Consider the following 20468-nt stretch of genomic DNA (forward strand, 5'->3'; position numbering starts at 1 on the left):
AGGTTTGGTTTATGCTATTAATGCTACTCTAGATGAGAAGGTTGGGGTTTCGTCTCCTTTAGTATATTTAACTCCTTTACATTCTAGGATAGAGGGTTTTTCAATCAATCACATGATCTACAGCTGGATTGGCCTGCAGTGGTTTATCCTGCTCCAGTGTTCTTTGTCGTGAGCTATGTAAATCAAACAGAATTGTGGTTTTATTTATTGATGCCTTGAGTGAATAATGACTATACTATCTCAAAGATGCTCTGCGCTCATTGGTTGATAAACTGATAATGAATTGGTTGATTGATTGTCTCAAGATTGACTCTTGAGTATCTGCCATGCGAGAGCCTCTGTGGTGGTGTATGATGGTTCAAATTGATCAGTTGATTGAATGATAAACGAATTGACTGATTGTTTCTCTCTTCCCCTTAGTGAGCAGAGTATCTGCCAGGCGCGAGCCTCCGTCATGGTATATGATGACGGCAGTAAGAAGTGGGTTCCCATCAAGCCAGGCCAGCAGGGTTTCAGCCGCATCAACATCTACCACAACACTGCAAACAACACCTTTCGCGTGGTGGGAGTCAAACTACAGGACCAGCAGGTAGAGGTACACACACACACACACACACACACACACACACACACATTGATCTGAAATGGCCTTGAATGTAACCATCGACTCTCTCCATCTCACCACCTCTCCATCTCACCGCCTCACCACCTCTCCATCTCACCACCTCTCCATCTCACCATCTCTACATCTCACCATCTCTCCATCTCACCACCTCTCCATCTCACCGCCTCACCATCTCTCCATCTCACCACCTCTCCATCTCACCACCTCTCCATCTCTCCATCTATCCATATCTCCATCTCTCCTCTCCAGGTGGTAATCAACTACTCCATAGTGAAGGGTCTGAAGTATAACCAGGCCACGCCCACCTTCCACCAGTGGCGTGATGCCCGACAGGTCTACGGACTCAACTTCGCCAGCAAGGAGGAAGCTACCACCTTCTCCAATGCCATGCTGTTCGCTCTCAATGTCCTCAGCACTCAGGACGGAGGTGAGAGAGAGAGTGTGTGTAAGGGAGATGGGGTGTGTGTGCGTGCGTGCATGCATGCGTATGTGCTTGCGTTTACTGTTTTGAATGGCTTGATTACAACACGATTGTCACTGACCTACTTCTCTACTAACTTGTACCTAGTGAAGGATGTTTGTGGAGAATTAGGTTTGAAATAGACTAATAGAACATTTGCCAGCTTGCAGTTGGCTGATCAGATGTGTTCTGTTTTTAAACTGTAATGTGCTAACGAGATGAAGTATATGCAGTTTGACACTGACAGACGGACCAGGGTATCTAAGGTCACCAGAGACCGGATTAACAATACTAATGAAGCAGTTTGGCTCACAGACACACACACACCCAAACACACACGCACATACAGACATGCACGCACGCACACACACACACAGACATGCACGCACCCATGATGCACACAGACACACACAAACATGCACACACACACGCAAACACACACACACCGACATGCAAACACACACACATACATGCACACAGACACACACACACAGGTTAAACCTTATGGGTCTCACAACATGACAGTCAGTCAGGCAGGCTCTTTGTTTGCTTGGCTGTGTGTGTGTGTGTGTGTGTGTGTGTGTGTGTGTGTGCACATGCATACTTGCGTGTGTGTGTAGCCACTGTGAGTCAAGCCCAGTGTGTGTCTGTATGTGAGGCCCAGGGTGTTAATAGGTCTTTAACCCCAATAGGGGCGACAGGGGGGCAACAACAGGCAGGTTACGGTGGCGTGACCAAACATAGAGAACATGAATTGGGAAAGCCCTACAGATGTAGGATCTTCATTTGATCACTCTTTTGTTGCTGAGAATTTTCCTGCACAGCTGGAAATGCAAACTTGTAGTGTATTCAAGGTTTAAAAAGGCTTCTAAAGTTTCTAATCTCCGCTTTAAAATGTCAGGCTTGATTTGCCCTAATGAAAAAGGTATCAACCCCTACAAAATATTTCCATTAATTATAATCCACATAATAATTCACATTTCCTCTTGCTGCAGGATTATTTTCCTGCTGTAGCAAACTGGCTCAATTTAAGATTCTACATCTGTACCCTATATTCTGTCAATCTAATTAATTATGGCAAGAAGGGAAAGGTCTGTCATGCGAGATGAGGTCAATTCCATTTCAATTCAGTCAATCTGAGGTTTGAACGGGTGGCACTTACTTTCAATGACCCCATTTTCCGATTGGTATTTCAATTCACTTGGACTGAATGGACTGATTTGAAAACGGACTTGACCCTAAAATGGTGAAGGGGCTGACAGGGAGAAAAAATACCTAGACAGGTTAGTTTTTCTAAATAATGCAGCTGAGTCAGTGCTGGGGCTGTCTGTCTGTCAGTCCATATTTACTGTCCTGTCATTCTGTTAGAGTGCCTCCTCAAAATCAACCTCATAGTTCTCTCCTGGGGCGCAACTTTCACTGGGGACGGTGAAAGTTTTATCATTGGAATGCGATACAAAATCAGGCATCAGTGTGCATTAGGACCATGCAGACACCTCCGAGATGTCGGGTAGGCTGTTTGGAGTGTTTATCCGAAAAATATTATGTCCCCCACACTTCTAAAACCAAAGTTGCGCCCCTGGTTCTCTCTATGGTCACCCACAGCAGGGTCACTCAGTTCACTCTCTTTATGGTAATATCAAGTTCAGCTTAACATTCATTTTATTGGCTTTTTACAGGAATTGGCTTTGCATTTCTTGCACTCCACAACTTCACATCACAGATTGTGGATGTTGAAACCATGGCATAGAGCCATATGAGCACAGACAGTACAATAGATAGACAGAGCCATTGACAGTGCAAAGCCGTCAAGAAGCTATGTGCAACTGGAACCAGTACAGGATATATAACATGACAACATAGCCAATCGAACGTATTTTATATCCACATGCTTTGCTCCAGTTGTCATTTATCAAGAGGTGTCAGGCTAAGATTATCACCTCACACTGAACCCCAAAACCCACGCTGGCGGTGAAATAGTTCATTTGCTTTAAAGATGATTACCTTAATTTTCCCTTTGGACTCAGATTAACCCATTTACGCACACCCTCATAAACACACACACACATACAGTATACTGTATACATGAACAAACAAACACACACACACACACACTTTGGCACAGTCATATACACCGCAGTGTCATAATCTCCTGGGACAGAGAGAGGGGGAGAGAGAGCGATAGAGAGAGCTACAGTATATGGAGAGACAGAGCTAGAGAAAGAAAGAGAGAGAGATGGAGAGACTGTCACGGTTTACTAAGCCAGAACCCAGAAGCAGACCAGGACAAGGTACGTTGAGACAAAGGTGAGTGTTTATTTAATAGATTCCCGAGTGAGGCTGAATAATCCAGGGAACAGAGCGGGTGGCGTGGATGGGTTGTTGAGGGTGCAGTGGTTGGTCCGGTAATGGCTCGGCAGCCGCCGACCATCAGGCAGAGGTTGGGAGAAGGTTCCGGGTGAGAGACTGCAGATAGAAACAAACGGAGGTAAGTACACGGCAAGCCAACAAGGTGCAAAACAACAAAACTAACACTAGTAGCTCAGAGGCTGATACGCTGACAAACATACTGTTCATGGCTAACGATCCGGCAGGAACTGGATGTTAGGCCAGAGCCTAAGAAGGGTGATGATCAGGACCAGGTGTGCAGATTGCTGATGGGATGCAGGTGCGGAAATCAAGAGCGCTCCCCGGAGCGTTCCCGAACCCTCGGGAAACTGGAGATCACGAACAGAAACACTAGTCACCAGACAGGACCCGACTCAGACTGCCGGGATCGTTACAGTACCCCCCTCCGACGAACGCCACCGGGCGGACTCCCGGAGCGCCAGGATGGAGGCGGTAGAAGTCACTGATGAGGTCAGCATCTAGGACCTGTCGCCGCGGAATCCAACTCCTCTCTTCAGGGCCATACCCCTCCCAGTCCACGAGATACTGGAAACCCCGGCCCCGCCGTCTGGAATCCATGATGCGACGCACCGTGTAGGCAGGACCACCTCCGATCATCCGAGGAGGAGGAGGAGGAGGCGGAGGAGGCAACAGAGGACTGAGGAAGACAGGCTTGAGGCAGGAGACATGAAAGGTGGGATGGACTCTGAGCGTCCTCGGTAGTTTGAGTCGAACTGCCACTGGATTGATCACCTTCTCCACCACAAACGGACCAATGAACTTCGGTAACAACTTCCTAGACTCAGTCCGTAACGGAAGATCCCGTGTGGCCATCCAAACCCTATCTCCGATGGTATAGGTGGGAGCGGGGATCCGGCGACGATTCGCCTGGAGCTGATACCGGTCCGAACCTCTAAGGAGTGCCTTTCTGGCCCGATGCCAGGTCCGGTGGCAACGACGAATATGGGCCTGAACAGAAGGCACTGAGAGCTCCTTCTCCTGAGAAGGGAACAGGGGAGGTTGGTAGCCATACAGGCACTGGAAGGGAGACATCCCAGTGGCAGATGTAGGGAGAGTGTTGTGGGCATACTCAACCCAAGGCAACTGAGAGACCCAGGAGGTGGGGTTGGAAGAGACCAGACAGCGTAGCGTGGATTCCATCTTCTGGTTGGCTCTCTCCGCCTGACCATTGGATTGGGGGTGAAAACCAGATGTGAGACTGACTGTAGCTCCAATGGCCAAACAGAAGGACTTCCAGACAGCAGAGGTAAACTGAGGGCCACGGTCGGAAACGATATCACTGGGCAACCCGTGGACCCTGAAAACCTCCCTAACCAGGATCTCGGACGTCTCCGAGGCAGAGGGAAGCTTGGCAATTGGCACAAAGTGGGCGAACTTGCTGAATCTGTCCACGATAGTCAGAACGACCGTGTTCCCCTCAGAAGCGGGCAACCCAGTGACGAAGTCCAGGGCCAGATGCGACCATGGACGCCGGGGAATAGGAAGGGGGTGAAGTAGTCCAGAGCTGGGCCGATTGGTACTCTTATTCTGCGCACACACTGGACAGGCAGCAACAAAACCCCGAGTATCCTCGGCCATGGCAGGCCACCAAAAACGTCTGCGAAGAAACGCCATTGTCCGAGCCACGCCAGGGTGACAAGCCATCTTGCTGGCGTGGGACCATTTGAGGACAGCAGGACGAACCGACTCAGGCACAAACAACCGACCGGGTGGACCGTTACCGGGACCGGGCTGAGTCCGAAGGGCCGCCAGCACCTCCTCCTCAATCTTCCACATAACTGCTCCCACGACGCAGTTCCGGGGGAGAATTGTCTCGGTCTTGGACCCACTCTCCTCCGTCTTGGAGAACATCCGGGACAAGGCGTCCGCCTTGCCGTTCTTAGATCCAGGTCGGAACGTCAGGGAAAACTTGAATCGTCCGAAAAACAACGCCCACCTGGCCTGACGGGAGTTGAGACGTTTAGCCGATTGCACGTAAGCAAGATTCTTGTGGTCAGTCCAGACAATAAACGGTTGCTCCGCCCCCTCCAACCAGTGGCGCCACTCCTCCAAGGCAAGTTTCACCGCGAGAAGCTCCCGGTTACCCACATCGTAATTCCTCTCCGCAGGCGAAAGGCGACGAGAGTAGTAGGCGCAGGGATGGAGTTTACTGTCCGTGGAGCATCGCTGCGACAGGATGGCGCCAACTCCCACATCAGACGCGTCCACTTCAACGACGAACTGACGGGCCGTGTCCGGTTGAGAGAGAATCGGTGCGTTGGTGAATCGCCTCTTCAAATCCAGAAACGCTCGATCCGCCTCCGGATTCCACTTGAAGGTCCTGATACTGGAAGTCAAGGCAGTTAACGGAGCGGCCACACGGCTGTAATCCCGGATGAATCTGCGGTAGAAATTCGCAAACCCCAAAAATCTCTGGAGCTGCAATCTCGTACCGGGCTGGGCCCATTCCAGAACCGCTCTAACCTTCTCCTGGTCCATCCTAATCTCTCCCCTGGAGATGATGTACCCGAGAAAGGATGTCGTGTGGGCGTGAAACTCGCACTTCTCGGCCTTCACGAACAGACGATTCTCCAACAATCGCTGCAGAACCTGCCGGACATGCTGGACGTGGTCGGAAGGTTCCTTCGAGAAGATCAGAATGTCATCCAGGTAAACAAACACAAAGAGACCGATCATATCTCTCAGGACGTCGTTCACCATACTCTGGAATACCGCTGGAGCATTGGTCAGTCCAAACGGCATCACCTGATACTCGAAGTGACCCATCGGTGTATTGAAACCCGTCAACCACTCGTCCCCCTCTCTGATCCGGACCATGTGATACGCATTGCGTAGGTCTAGCTTGGTGAATACCGTAGCACCCTGTAAGGAGTCGAAGGCAGAACTCATCAAGGGCAGGGGATACTTGTTCTTGACCGTGATGGCATTCAACCCCCGATAATCAATACACGGTCGAAGAGAGCCATCCTTCTTACCCACAAAGAAGAATCCTGCCCCCAGGGGTGATGACGAGGACGAACGAGACCAGCCGCTAGGGACTCCTTGATGTAGGTCTCCAACGCCTCACGTTCAGGTCGGGAGATACTGTATAACCTTCCCTTGGGGTAGACAGCTCCCGGGAACAGGTTGATGGCACAATCATATGGTCGGTGGGGAGGAAGTGACAGAGCCTTCTGCTTACTGAAAACTTCCCCCAAATCGTGATATGTCTCGGGAACCAGGGACAAATCTGGGGGGTTTAGCCTCAATCACCTGACTGGGAACCGAATGGGGGCAGGCAGTCTTGAGACAGTTAGCATGACAATCAAGGCTCCAACTCGTTACCTTGCCCGTCACCCAATCGAACGTGGGATTGTGTTCCTTCAGCCAGGGGTATCCAAGGACCAGAGGAACATGGGAAGACGGCAGAATGAAGAATGAAATCATCTCGAATGATTCCCCGACAACCGCATCTTAACCGGTTCAGTCCTCATCGTGATACGTGCCAGACTACTGCCGTTCAGAGTGGTCGCTTCAATGGCTTCCGGCAATTGCTCCTTGGAAAGCCCCAGCTGTTCCACCAACTCGGCATCAAGAAAGCTTCCATCGGCACCTGAATCGATAAAAGCGTTAATCGCTAAGCTTTGATTCCTGTTCACAAGGGTAGCCGGGAAACGGGGTCTGACAGAGGTACTGAGAGGTTGAAACTGGCTCGCTAAAAGTCCTCCCAACTTTAGCGAGCCGGGCAGTTTGACGACCGCCGGGAACAAGTGGAGATGTAATGTCCCGAGCGACCACAGTAGAGGCAGCAGTTGGTCTTACGTCTATGTTGACGCTCCTCCTTGGTTAACCCGTGCCGCCCCACTTGCATGGGTTCAGAATCGGGAGAGAGGTCCTCTCCACTAATCCTTTGTGGTGGAGAATGATCGACGTGTTCTGGTCCACCACCCGACCCGACTGGGAACTGAGAAGCTGATCGATTGGACGGACCCCATTGCTTCTCCCTCCTTCGCTCTCGGACTCGATTATCCACCCGAATAGACAAGGCTACCAAGCTGTCCAGGTCACTAGGCTCCGGATAGGGAGATCAACTCATCCTTGAGCTGCTCCGACAGACCCTGGTAAAAGGCCGCTTGCAGAGACTCCTCGTTCCACCCACTCTCCACAGCCAACGTCTTGAACTCGATCACGAAGTCGGCCACGCTGCGAGTTCCTTGGTGAAGAGAAAACAGGCGCCTAGCTGCGTCCCTCCCTCGGACGGAATGGTCGAAGAGCTTCCTCATCTCGGCCGTGAACCCCTGGTATGAAGCCATGCAGGGATCCTGTCGTTCCCAAACGGCTGAAGCCCACTCCAGCGCTCGACCACGCAGCAACTCAATCACAAAGGCTATCCTAGCCTTGTCTGTGGCATAAGAGTAGGGCTGTAGATCGAACACTAATCCACACTGCATAAGGAAGGAACGGCATCTTCCCAGCTCCCCCTCATATTTATCCGGCGTCGGAACCTTGGGCTCACGGAGGGACACAACTTCAGAAGCGGCAGGCGAGATGGGTGAAACCGGTAGTGGATCCTCCACCGGACACTTGCGTTGGTTCTGGACCTCCGTCAGACCGGTAGAAAGGTTCGAACTGACAACGCGATCTCCTGTAGTACCGTGCTATGATGGCCCAACATCTTCTCCTGCTGGGTAATGGCATGGCGAACAGAGTCCAGGTCCGCTGGGTTCATACTGGCCGGATCGTTCTGTCACGGTTTACTAAGCCAGAACCCAGAAGCAGACCAGGACAAGGTACGTTGAGACAAAGGTGAGTGTTTATTTAATAGATTCCCGAGTGAGGCTGAATAATCCAGGGAACAGAGCGGGTGGCGTGGATGGGTTGTTGAGGGTGCAGTGGTTGGTCCGGTAATGGCTCGGCAGCCGCCGACCATCAGGCAGAGGTTGGGAGAAGGTTCCGGGTGAGAGACTGCAGATAGAAACAAACGGAGGTAAGTACACGGCAAGCCAACAAGGTGCAAAACAACAAAACTAACACTAGTAGCTCAGAGGCTGATACGCTGACAAACATACTGTTCATGGCTAACGATCCGGCAGGAACTGGATGTTAGGCCAGAGCCTAAGAAGGGTGATGATCAGGACCAGGTGTGCAGATTGCTGATGGGATGCAGGTGCGGAAATCAAGAGCGCTCCCCGGAGCGTTCCCGAACCCTCGGGAAACTGGAGATCACGAACAGAAACACTAGTCACCAGACAGGACCCGACTCAGACTGCCGGGATCGTTACAGAGACAGAGCTATACAGTGAGAGTGAGAGAGAGAGCTATAGAGAGAAGGATACAGAGAGAATGAGGTAGTGGAGTCCTCTCTTCCCCAGTCCTCAGGAACTGTGTGTTCAGTGTGTTTTCCCCATCCTCACTCTGTTCTTCTCATCTCTGTTAATTAAAATGAGTCATTGAGGAGTCTTCAAGTGCTCCGGTTTTCTTTTGCTGAATACACACGCACGCACGCACGCTCGCACACACACACACACACACACACACACACACACACACACACACACACACACACACACACACACACACACACACACACACACACACACACACACACACACACAGACACACACACACACACACACACACACACAGACACACACACACACAAACGCACACAGACTGGGAACAAACGGGGTCCATTGACAGAAGATACACCACCCCCCCCCCTGCTCTCTGCGCTGTTTCCGAGTGTCACAGACCGCATGCACGCACACACACACACACACACACACAATGCCTGCGGTGACCGTGTCAGAGATCAAATGAACAGCAACCTCTGTCTGTGTCTCTGTAAGCCTGTGTGTGTGTGTGTGTGTGTGTGTGTGTGTGTGTGTGTGTGTGTGTGTGTGTGTGTGTGTGTGTGTGTGTGTGTGTGTGTGTGTGCTCAGCAGATGCCGTAATGTCAAGGGTTAGACACCCTCTCTTCTGCAGTTCTTGGAGAGACTTATACAAACACACACACACACTGACACAGACGCACACAGACACACACAGACACACACACACACACACACACACACACACACACACACACACATATTGACACTCATGCACAACAAACAGGGTTAGGCCTACTCCTCAGAAAGAGGCTTATTGAAACAAACACACACTCATTACCTCTCTCACACACATTCACACTATGATGGAAGCGAAAGATGCTGATATCATGTTCATTTCAGCCTGTAGGACGTGGCAATACACCACTGACTGAACTGCCAAACAGCAGGTCCTACAATCAATCCCAAATTCACCCCTACCCCCCATGTTGAGCTCTAAGTGGATTAGATAGGTATGCTGTTAAGTAATATGGTAGTAGCCATATTGGATACACCTATTCAATCCTGTCTATGGAGTAGGCCATGGTGTACGGATTAGGCGTCAGTGTAGTGTTTATGGTGTAGGGGTTGATTTGGGATTGGGCCTGAGCCTCACAGCACCTCAGGCTCCTTACCACTCCTCACTATTCCTCAGGTCTGCCCCCTGGTGTTCTGGAGGCCTGGTGCAGACAGCCTCACTGATCTCAATAACCTGTGTATCTACTGTATGTGCGTCTATGGAGCCACCCAGCCAGTCTCTCAGTCTCCAGGCTTCTGGAAGATGGAGGGCCTCGTTAAAGATGAACTACCATGCACACGCTCTCCTGCTGCTGCATAGAGGTGTAAGTTACTAGAAATGACACTGGAGACGAGTGGGGGAGGAGGGGGATGGTATGGGTGAGGCAGGAGGGAGGGACCTGGACAGGTGAGAGAGACAGAGGAGGTGGAGGAGGAGAGAGATGGAGGAAGAGGAGGGCTCAGAGCGAGCTATGGTGAGCAGAGCGTGGGTCTGTCAGTGCTTCTGTGTTTGCCACAGCCGATTCGTCCTCTTCAATATGTCCTGTAGGTACTACTGTTGGCTGTCTCTCACACTCTCACTGGATTGTGTGTATGTATGTCTGTGTTATAATCGTGACATAGGATGTGTGTGTATATGTGTTAAAATTGTGGCATGGTCTGTGTGTGAGAGAAAAAGAGGGAGAGAGGTGTTTTCAGGTGACTGAGTGTTGTGGATATTAGTAGTTTGTGGACATTCATTTCATTTTGATTGGGTTTGAGGTTGTGCGTTTGTTGGGCAAGATCTGTTTGGTGCTGTGAGTACTAGTAATGTGTGTGTGTGTGTGTGTTGTTATGTGAGTGCTGAAGGATATCAGATAGCTGTTATCATGTTGGGTTGTTGTGGATACTGGGTTATGAAAATGTATGCACTCATTAACTGTAAGTCGCTCTGGATAAGAGCGTCTGCTAAATGACTAAAATGTAAAATGTAAAATGTAAATGATGTGTGTTGTGTTGTGTTTGGCTGTTGTGAATATTGTTGGTATGTTATGGTGTGTTCCCTGTAGTTGATTGGATTTTCAGTATGTGGATGGTTGTGTTAGGATGTACACTGTTGTGTGTGTGTGTGTGTGTGGTGTGTGTGTGTGTGTGTGTGTGTGTGTGTGTGTGTGTGTGTGTGTGTGTGTGTGTGTGTGTGTGTGCGCGGCGTGTGTGATAACTAATTAATAACTAATTAATAACAGATGAGGTAGCAGTATGGAGCAGTATGGAGAGTGTCCGGCCAGAGATTGTGAGAGATTGTGAGAGACCATGAGTCAGGTTGCTTTGTTGTTGTGTGTTATTTTGGGACACTGGCTGTAACTCGACCAACCACAGCCATCAACATCCTCTCTAACCAATCACTGGTTGTTATGGAGACACTTCCGACAGTAGTGAACAACATAGGAGATCGTAGGTCATAAGTAATGTGTCAAATTCCAAGCCTTCAGGGCTATAGAGTCGGTGTGAAGGTCCTGTCTGTACCTTTGGTTCAGGGCCCCCACATTCCCAGTCAAACTGGTAACACTGTGAGACCCTCTCTCTTTTTGTAAAGTCACACAGGCAAAGCTTGGGCTATGTAACTAGTCTCTCTAGACATCCAGGCTGCCTCCCACAATGTTTCAATGTTCTGGCTTAACATGTCTGTATGTAATAAAACGTCAGTTTGGCATAGAGGAACTACGTCACTACCGTATCCGTTTTAATAAAATACAAAATAGTAGCTAGCAGGATGGAGATCACCAAGGTTATTTCTAACGAGTGCATTTAGCAAATGGCTACCCAGCAAACCAAAAGTGGTTCTGTGAAAGTTCCCAGAACATTCGTTAGGTCGTGGCAAATTTTCTCATAAGACTGTCCAATCGTGCTGATGATTATAGAACGTTTGTATAAAACATTTGCCTGATGTTGCAAGAATGTTCCTAGAACACATTTAATTTGTTCTGTAAAGGTTCCCCAGAATGTTTAATTAGGTTATGGAAACAGTCTGGTGGGAACATTGTGGGGACATCACAAAATATTTTTTCCAAAACACAAAAACTGTCCAGTTGTGCAGATGTTTCTACAATGTTTCTTTTAGGGTGCCAAAAACATTCACCAGATGTTACAAGAGCGTTCCCAGAACACATGTTGTCTGTTCTTTAAAGGTTCCCAGAATGTTTCATTTGGTTGTGGTAACAGTATAATCATTAGCACGACTGGATAGTTTTTGTGTTATGAGAACATTTGCCACAACCTAAGGAATGTTCTGGGAACTTTCACAGAACCAATTTTGGTTTGCTGGGAAAACATTGCTGGTATATTGTGCTATTACATTACCCGGAAACCTAATGAGAACTTTTGGGGAATGTTCTGTGGTGGTTGTTACAGATGTTGTGCACCACATTTTTGTGAATGTTAGGAGAACATTCCAAGGATATTTTTTTATTTTTTATTATAAAACCCTAACTAGAACTTCATGGGAATCTTAGCTAATGTTCTGGGAATGTTCCAAGTCTGCTGGGTAGTTTGCATCAACTACCTTCACAACTACCAAACTGGTTTCGAAACGCGACGTTCTTGCATGTCTGACTTGTGATTTGTTGAGAGCATTGTCTGTCTGAACATTATTCTTTTTTTATTATCAAAGTTAAGAAGAAAGTCTATCATATCTACCAGACCCTAGTCCCTTCTGTTGCCTAGGGTCAGGTTTACGAGACTACTATGTAACAGGAGTATGTGTGTGTGATGTAAGAGAGCGTGAGTGACAGCTGTGATGCAGGTGGGAGTGGTCTACGCCTCTCACCTTTCAGGTGGATAAGAGACACACACATGGGGTCTGGGGCCCTCTTCCCCCCTCTCTCTCTCTTCCACCCAACTCTCCCTCTCTTTCTCTGTCTTTCTTTCTTTCTCTTTCCCTCTCTCTTTCCCTCTCTCTCTCTGTCTTGTCTAGCACCAAGATAAACAATAAAGCACTAACAATTGGTAACAAATATCTCTGTCTTTTCTCCCGTTCTCTCCCTTCCTTCCCTCCACTCCTCCCAGGCCCATCGGTCCAGCGCCAAGTCCAGAATGGACCCACTACAGACGAGATGGAGGTGCAGAGAGCAAGGTAAGGCATCGAGGTACCCCGCAACAACCACACAACAAGCACACGAGACACAACATTCACAAAGCACCCACACGACATCCACATTGACACAACATTCACACAACATCCACGCAACATTGACACAATGTTTTCCACAGAGAGGATCACTGCAGTTCCAGTAATGAGGTTGTATAGTTTATTATTGGATGTCAGCATGGCTAAGACAGGAAATACATCAGACACAACATTCACTGAACTTCCCTGAAATATTTCCCAACGAGAGGATTAGATCAGTATTCACACTGTGTTGTCTGTGAGTCTGTCAGCAAAGACTGTACAATATAGAACGGTCTGTCACGCAGGACTCAGTCTGCTAACAGGCAGCAGTGCCAGGCAGCAGTGCCAGGCAGCAGCCCTGCCCACATGACCCCCAGCCAGACATCTGTCCTCATCAACCTTTTATTCCTCTCCTCCCTCTGTTCTCGCTCTCCCTCTGTCTCCTCACAGGATTAACAGACAGGAGGGAGAGAGCGAGAGAGTTTCAGAGAGAGTCTGACAGAGAGAGCGCGAGTAAAAGAGGGAAAGAGAATGATAGAGTTGTAATGACAGCTAAACACAGGAAGTACTTATTTCTGCTAAATCATGGTAGGCAGATTGTGGAGAATAGATGTTAATAGCAGATTTGTGCTTGAGATTATGCTCCAGGACTTTTAGATTGCACAATAGCACCTATTCAGAGAGGTACAGTAACACAAGCTGTTTCTGCTATCTATCTTTATCTCTACGCCCCCAGGGAATTACACGAGCCTTTGTTGCCTGAGCTATTTCTGCTCTGCTTATCGTTTCATCTCAATTCCAAATGCCAAAGCAGAAACAGAACAAATATGATTGTATTATGGATATCTGATCACCTCTCAGTGGAGAGGACAACTCTGAGGCGCTCACTAGTGGTAAAAGGCAGGATTGCAGCACTGTGCCGTGTGGAAATCAAAATATCAGGTGCTTGTGTGTTTGTGTGTGTGTGTGCAAGGGTGTTCGTGTGTGTGGAGCCCCCTCCAGTGGTAACAGTCAGTGTAACAGTATGTATCTCCCAGTCCTGTGGCTGCTGGGTCAGCACATCTCCTCTCCAACACTACACACAGCTGGAAAATTCCACTTCCTCTCTGTGTGCTCTCTCTCTCACTATCTCTTTTTCTCTCTCTATTGTCAATTCAATCTCAATTCAGTTCAGAGGGCTTTATTGGCATGGGAAACATATGTTTACATTGCCAAAGCAAGTGAAATAAAGAATCAGAAATGAACAGCCAACATTACACTCACAAAAGTTTCAAAAGAATACAGACATTTCAAATGTTATATTATGGGTATATACAGTGTTGTAACAATGTGCAAGTAGTTGAAGTACAAAAGGGAACATAAATATGGGTTGTATTTACAATGGTGTTTTTTCTTCACTGGTTGCCCTTTTCTTGTGGCAACAGGTCACAAATCATGCTGCTGTGATGGCACACTGTGGTATTTCACCTAATAGATATGGGAGTTATTCCAAATGTTATTTTATTTTGTATTCTTTGTGGGTCTGTGTAATTAGAGGGAAATATGTGTCTCTAATATGTATTTCTGTTTCTCTCTGCCCAGAGCTCTAACATATGCTTCTCACATCAGAGGGGGAGAGGGGAGAGGGGAAGAGAGGGAGGGGGAGATAGAGAAAGAGGAAGAGGAAGAGAGGGGGTAAAGGAGAGAGAGGGGGAAGAGAGAGGTGGGGGTGAGAAGGAGAAAGGGGGGAGAAGCTCATAAAGCCTGCAGCATAGTGAACAGCAGGGAGAGTATCTCTCTTGTCATGGAAGTTAATAGCACTACTTGTCCATGTACTGCACATAAGCAGACATACAGGCTACTTACACTGTGTGTACAAAACATTAGGAACACCTGCTCTTTCCATGACATAGACTGACCAGGTGAATTCAGGTGAAAGCTATGATCCCCTATTAATGTCACTTGTTAAATCCACTTCAATCAGTGTAGATGAAGGGGAGGAGACAGGTTAAAGAAGGATTTTTAAGCCTTGAGACAATTGAGACATGGATTGTGTATGTGTGCCATTCAGAGGGTGAATGGGCAAGACAAAATATTTAAGTGCCTTTGAACGTGGTGTGGTAGTAGGTGCCAGGCGCAGCAGTTAGAGTGTGTCAAGAACTGCAACGCTGCTGGGTTTTTCACGCATGTATCAAGAATGGTCCACCACCCAAAGGACATCCAGCCAACTTGACACAACTGTGGGAAGTTTTGGAGTCAACATGGGCCAGCGTACCTGTGGAACGCTTTCGACACCTTGTAGTCCATGCCCCGATGAATTGAGGCTGTTCTGAAGGCAAAAGGGTGTGCAACTCAATATTAGGAAGGTATTCCTAATGTTTTGTACACTCAGTGTATACCACATGCCATCATTTTACCAGACCTTGGACAGCTGGAGAACTGTAGAGCTGTAGGACTGTAGGCTAACTGACTGTGGTATATTTAAGCAATAAGGCCCGAGGAGGTTTGGTATATGGCCAGTATACCACGGCTAAGGGCTGTTCTTAAGCACGACGCAACGTGGAGTGCCTGGATACAGCCCTTAGCCGTGGTATATTGGCCATATATCACAAACCCCCAAGGTGCCTTATTGCTATTATAAACTGGTTACCAACGTAATTAGAACAGTAAAAATAAATGTTTGTCATACCCCTGGTATACGGTCTGATATACCATGGCTTTCAGCCAATCAGCATTCAAGGCTCGAACCACCCAGTTTATAAATACAATTGAAGGACTGTTGGCTGTATGACTCACTGACTGTGTGTCAAATGTCCCTGCTCTATGGGGCAATAGGGCTCTAAGGCTTTCTGCCTGTCTGTCTATCTCACTGACTGTGCTATGACAGGCATAAAATGGAGGTGGACTGACTGACTGACGGTGTGTCTGCTGTCTCCTCAGGCAGATGATGGAGCAACAGCAGATGCAGGCCCACATGGAGAGGGAACGACGATCCTCGAACCCAGGTGAGGAAACGCTGAACTCAACCTACTGAACAGTCAAATTAAAATGTTAATTTTTTTTTTAAGTCGCCTTTACAGTTTGGCATTATCAAGTGTCTCAAGTGCCTGATGAGAATGCATATTCACTTTCAAATTCAGGCACTATGTGACACTATAAAGAATGTCTTATTTTCTCTCTCTTTTCTTTCTCTCTCCCTCTTTCTCTCTCCCTCTCTCAATTTCACCAGGCTCTCCTTTCCCAGGCCATCCCGGTGTGCTTTCGGTAGCCCCCCCAGCCCCCATGCCGCCCCCCATGTCCATGGGCTCCTCTTTAGGTGGAGGCCCCCCCTCCCTTGGTGCCCCTATGCCTCCTCCCCCTCCCGGCCCCCCTCCCCCCTCGGCAGGGGCTCCCCCACCCCCCCTGCCTCCTCCGCTGCCCATGGGTGGAGGTGGACAGGGTGAGGAGGCTCCCGCCCCGACGGGACTCGCCGCCATGATCGCTGGAGCCAAACTGCGCCGCGTCAATAGAGTAAGAATCACACTAATCACCTATGTTACATGACATAAAATAATACATGGACTTACCCTCTATGATCTATAGACAGACAATCTATCAATACCTTCATAGACATGGGGATGTAAGAGCATCCTATGAGGGTTTATAAAGATGTAATGAGCTTTATAGTAGTAACGCACAGGCAAACATACTGCGTGTGTATCTCAAAAGTCTAAAGTGACCTCCTCCACACTGTTCACCAAGCCCAGCTCTTTCATATCAGTGGAGCTGAACTAGGAAAGGAAGCCACTTTAGACCGCTATCTTGTGCTCCACCTCTTACAACTAGGTGACGTAATGCACACTCCGTCCTATCCTCACCTAACATACCGTGTGTGTCTTCCTTCTCTCTCGAGCCTGAGGATTCTAACTCTTCAGGATCGGGGGCCAAAAACGATGCCAACAGGACGAGTGGCGGCAGCGGAGGACTGATGGAGGAGATGAATGCTCTGCTGGCGCGGAGGTCAGAGCATAGAGTTAGGAACACTTGAACAGACATTCCTATTCAGAGCATTGTAAAACCACCACAACAGACTTTTCTATTCAACATCATGTCCTGTCATGTGTGGAGTGGGCCGGCAGCCATATTGAATGCACTACTTTGATATCAAACTGAATGAGGGCCTGATTTGAGGCTTCTTCTTGCCCCCAGAAGGAAAGCAGCGTCAGAGAAGCCTGAAGACAGCCAAAACGTGAGTGATGCTAACTGATGATACAACAGTGACTTATGACTCTTTTCATCATTAAATGAATGGCTCACTTCTCCTTAGTTGACCTCAACATCTTCCTCCTGTTGTTTTTCAGGATGACCCCAACGGATCCCCTTCACCCAGCACCAGGGGTGGACAGAACGCCACAGGTACTACAGTCATACACACTATATACAATATATACAGTACAAAAACAACACAATATATACTGTACTACACAAGAACAACACAATATAAACTATATAGATACAATACAATTGACATGTTGAGGTAATGTTTTTCCTCACCTGACCCCTGACCCCTGTCTTCTCTTCTCCTTCCCTCTCAGATGGAGTGAAGAAGCCATGGGACAGAGCCAACTCTGCCGAGAGGTCATCACTAGTATCAAGGTGAGAAGCTGAGGGGCTCAGTCAGTCTTCCAACATAAGTCTCATAATTAGGTTATGTAATCAAGGGATTGGCTGGTTAACTGTTTAAAGGACTGTACACGTTTCCCTCTGTACACTTAATGCCTTATATGTGCACCTATTTTTCTCTTGCATGTTCGCTCTCTGTGCATTTGTCAAATAAATATATTGAAATACCAGAGATGTTATGAAATGTATAAGTGTGAGTGTTTTACTTTTCTGTAGGGTACGACCTGTGGGGAGTAGCAGCGACACAGACGCCTTAGACTTTGACAGAATGAAGCAGGTAAGGTGCCCTATAGTCAGGCAGTGGCACATACGCTTTGTAAATCTGAAAACGTATCATACCTGTTCTGATTAACTTTTTGTACTTGAAACAGGAAATCTTGGAGGAAGTTGTTCGTGAATTGCACAAGGTGAAGGATGAGATCATTGATGGTACGTTATCTCTCTGAGTGCCTCACTCACCTCATCAGAGAATGTCTGGATGGGAAATTGACTGTAGTTTACTACACATATGTTTGTAACTGATCAAATGTGCTTGTTATTGTTAGAGAGGGAGAAGTGAGACATATTATCCACCAGATGGCATCAGAAACAGATCAACTGAAACTAATAATGCTAATATACTATTGTTGGGCTTTGACAGGACAGCTCCTTTTATGCCTATGACATGACCTGTAACTCTCCTATTGTGTGTCACTTCTCTCTTCCAGCCATTAGACAAGAACTGAGCAGAATCAGCACGACATAATCTTTCATGTGACCCCAGATTTTGGAACCATCATCCCCACGGCAACTACTGTCGCGTCTGAAGAATGAAAGGAGAGGATCAAGGCCCGAACTACGACCTTTTATTGATTTTACGTTGCTGTGATGTTGTCGCAACGTGACAATGTTGCTGTAACACTACAGGAATGTTACGTTTGGTTTGGAAGAATAGGATGGATGGAGGACACTAGCACTGATTTTCTCTGTTTCTTTGGTTTAGGTTTTCTCTCGCTTTCTTTCTTTCTTTCTTTCTGTCCTTCTTTCTGTCCATCGGTAACCCATGTTTGCTGTTATTTTTCCAGTCTTAAAGGCAACATTTATTAAATTCAATGAAGTAACCTCTTGTTTTTTTTTAGGAGTTTATTGTTTTGGTTTTTATTTTTGGTTTGGGGTTATTATTACTACCATTGTCATTATTATGACTATTATTCTTATTATTGTAGATGTAATGGTGTGAATATAAATAGTAGTAGTTTTAGTGACAACAATAGTAAAAATGACAAAATAATAATGATAATGATATAGATGATAATGATAATGATAATGATATAGATGATAATGATAATGATAATGATATAGATGATAATGATAATGATGATGATAATAATAATTGCACATCATTTTATGTCAGCCTTTTATATTTTATATTGTAATTTTTTTTCCTTTTGGTTTTGTTTTAAAATACAATAATAAGCACATACGGATTTCTTTCTCATGACCTGACCTCAAGATTTTTTGAAGAGTTTTGTATCCTTTTCGCCAACACAGTTGTGTGTGTGTGTGTGTGTGGAATCACTGACTGAAAGATTTTTAAAAACAGGTCTTTAACCTGAAAGGGAGGGTGGTATATGAACTATTGCTCTTTGGATATTGCAATCTTATGAACAAAAAAACATCAATACACCAGAGTATTTGTGATGATGTTGTTAAAAATGTTTATTGGCTGCAGGAATATGGTGAAGTATTGTTCATTTTATTATTTACTTTCATGACCAAGTGCTTCCTGGTTTAAAATTTTAAAAAAAGACACACACTAAATTAAAAATTCAAATAAAACTGTGAACAATGTCTTGGATAAATGAAGTGGTCTCTGATTGTGAGAGTTTTGTCAGTTTTTTTAGTTGTACTTGTTTAACTGCTTTGATTCAGTGTTTATTCTCAAGTATTCACCTAGCCAGACTGTGTATTCATATACTATGGGCCACTATGTACATAATTTGGTCTTTCGGTTCCTTTTAGTTGTACTTTGTAACAACACATAATACTATCCTGGTGCACATTCATTGGGGATCAATTTAGAGCAGTGTAATGTATAGGGTTGAATGATCCCCTACATAAAGGAGATCCTGATATGAATAGACTATTGCAGTCAGTAGGCAGGAAAGGTCATGCAGATACATGACTGCATAACAAGAGGCAATACAATATACTGTCTGGAATGTGGATTATGAGGGATTTTGTCCCCATGTATATAGCGCCATCTGGAGGTCAAATAAGGAAAGAGGTAAAAGACCATCTACTGTATATAAAGTAGCCTACTTTACAGAAAACGTGTATTTATAGAAACCCCAACAAACGCAAGTCAAGTGTAATATTTCCCTTTAGATGTGTAGGGTAAAATTGAACATTCAAGAAGTATATGAAACTGTATGAAATACATCCATAGGATTAGATGGGCCAAATGCCAGTAGGTATTTGAGGAGGCTGCTCCTCTACCAGGGTTTTCCAAACTCGGTCCTGCCCCCCCCCCCCGGGTGAATATTTAGTTTTTTTGCCCTAGCATAACACAGCTGATTCAAATAACCAATTTATCATCAAGCTTTGATTATTTGAATCAGCTGTGTAGTGCTAGGGCAAAAACCAAAACGTGCACCTAGAGGGTGCCCCAGGACTGAGTTCGGAAACCCCTCCCTATGCAATAGTCATTTTCTGCATTCAGAAAACTATTGAAGTCTTATGGTGCATTCTGCATAACAGTGAGTTGGTCAACGTCCTTGTGGCCCGTATCAATGTTTTAGCAAGCTAAAAAAGATTCACCAAGGCATTCATTCATATGTG

General features: G+C 46.8%; 1 protein-coding gene across 7 annotated transcripts in view; it reads left to right on the plus strand.

The window, feature by feature from the left end:
* The window catches only part of LOC121552426 (ena/VASP-like protein), a 76452-nt gene extending 56974 nt beyond the window's left edge, over window positions 1-19478 (plus strand). For 4 of the 7 annotated variants that reach the window (XM_045211333.1, XM_045211331.1, XM_045211327.1 and 1 more), the window contains exons 2-13: window positions 421-595; window positions 875-1052; window positions 12905-12971; window positions 15927-15991; window positions 16216-16496; window positions 16879-16985; window positions 17175-17214; window positions 17327-17381; window positions 17561-17621; window positions 17865-17925; window positions 18020-18077; window positions 18356-19478. In XM_045211333.1, the coding sequence (XP_045067268.1) occupies window positions 421-595; window positions 875-1052; window positions 12905-12971; window positions 15927-15991; window positions 16216-16496; window positions 16879-16985; window positions 17175-17214; window positions 17327-17381; window positions 17561-17621; window positions 17865-17925; window positions 18020-18077; window positions 18356-18393 (1186 nt within the window). In that variant the 3' untranslated portion in view covers window positions 18394-19478. The remainder of the gene's footprint in view (window positions 1-420; window positions 596-874; window positions 1053-12904; window positions 12972-15926; window positions 15992-16215; window positions 16497-16878; window positions 16986-17174; window positions 17215-17326; window positions 17382-17560; window positions 17622-17864; window positions 17926-18019; window positions 18078-18355) is intronic. The other 3 variants (XM_045211328.1, XM_045211329.1, XM_045211330.1) reach the window with 3 other exon arrangements.
* The last annotated feature ends 990 nt before the right edge of the window (window positions 19479-20468 follow it).

This window comes from Coregonus clupeaformis, chromosome 36 (genome assembly GCF_020615455.1).
Source record: "Coregonus clupeaformis isolate EN_2021a chromosome 36, ASM2061545v1, whole genome shotgun sequence".
In the NCBI taxonomy this organism is placed as follows: domain Eukaryota; kingdom Metazoa; phylum Chordata; class Actinopteri; order Salmoniformes; family Salmonidae; genus Coregonus; species Coregonus clupeaformis.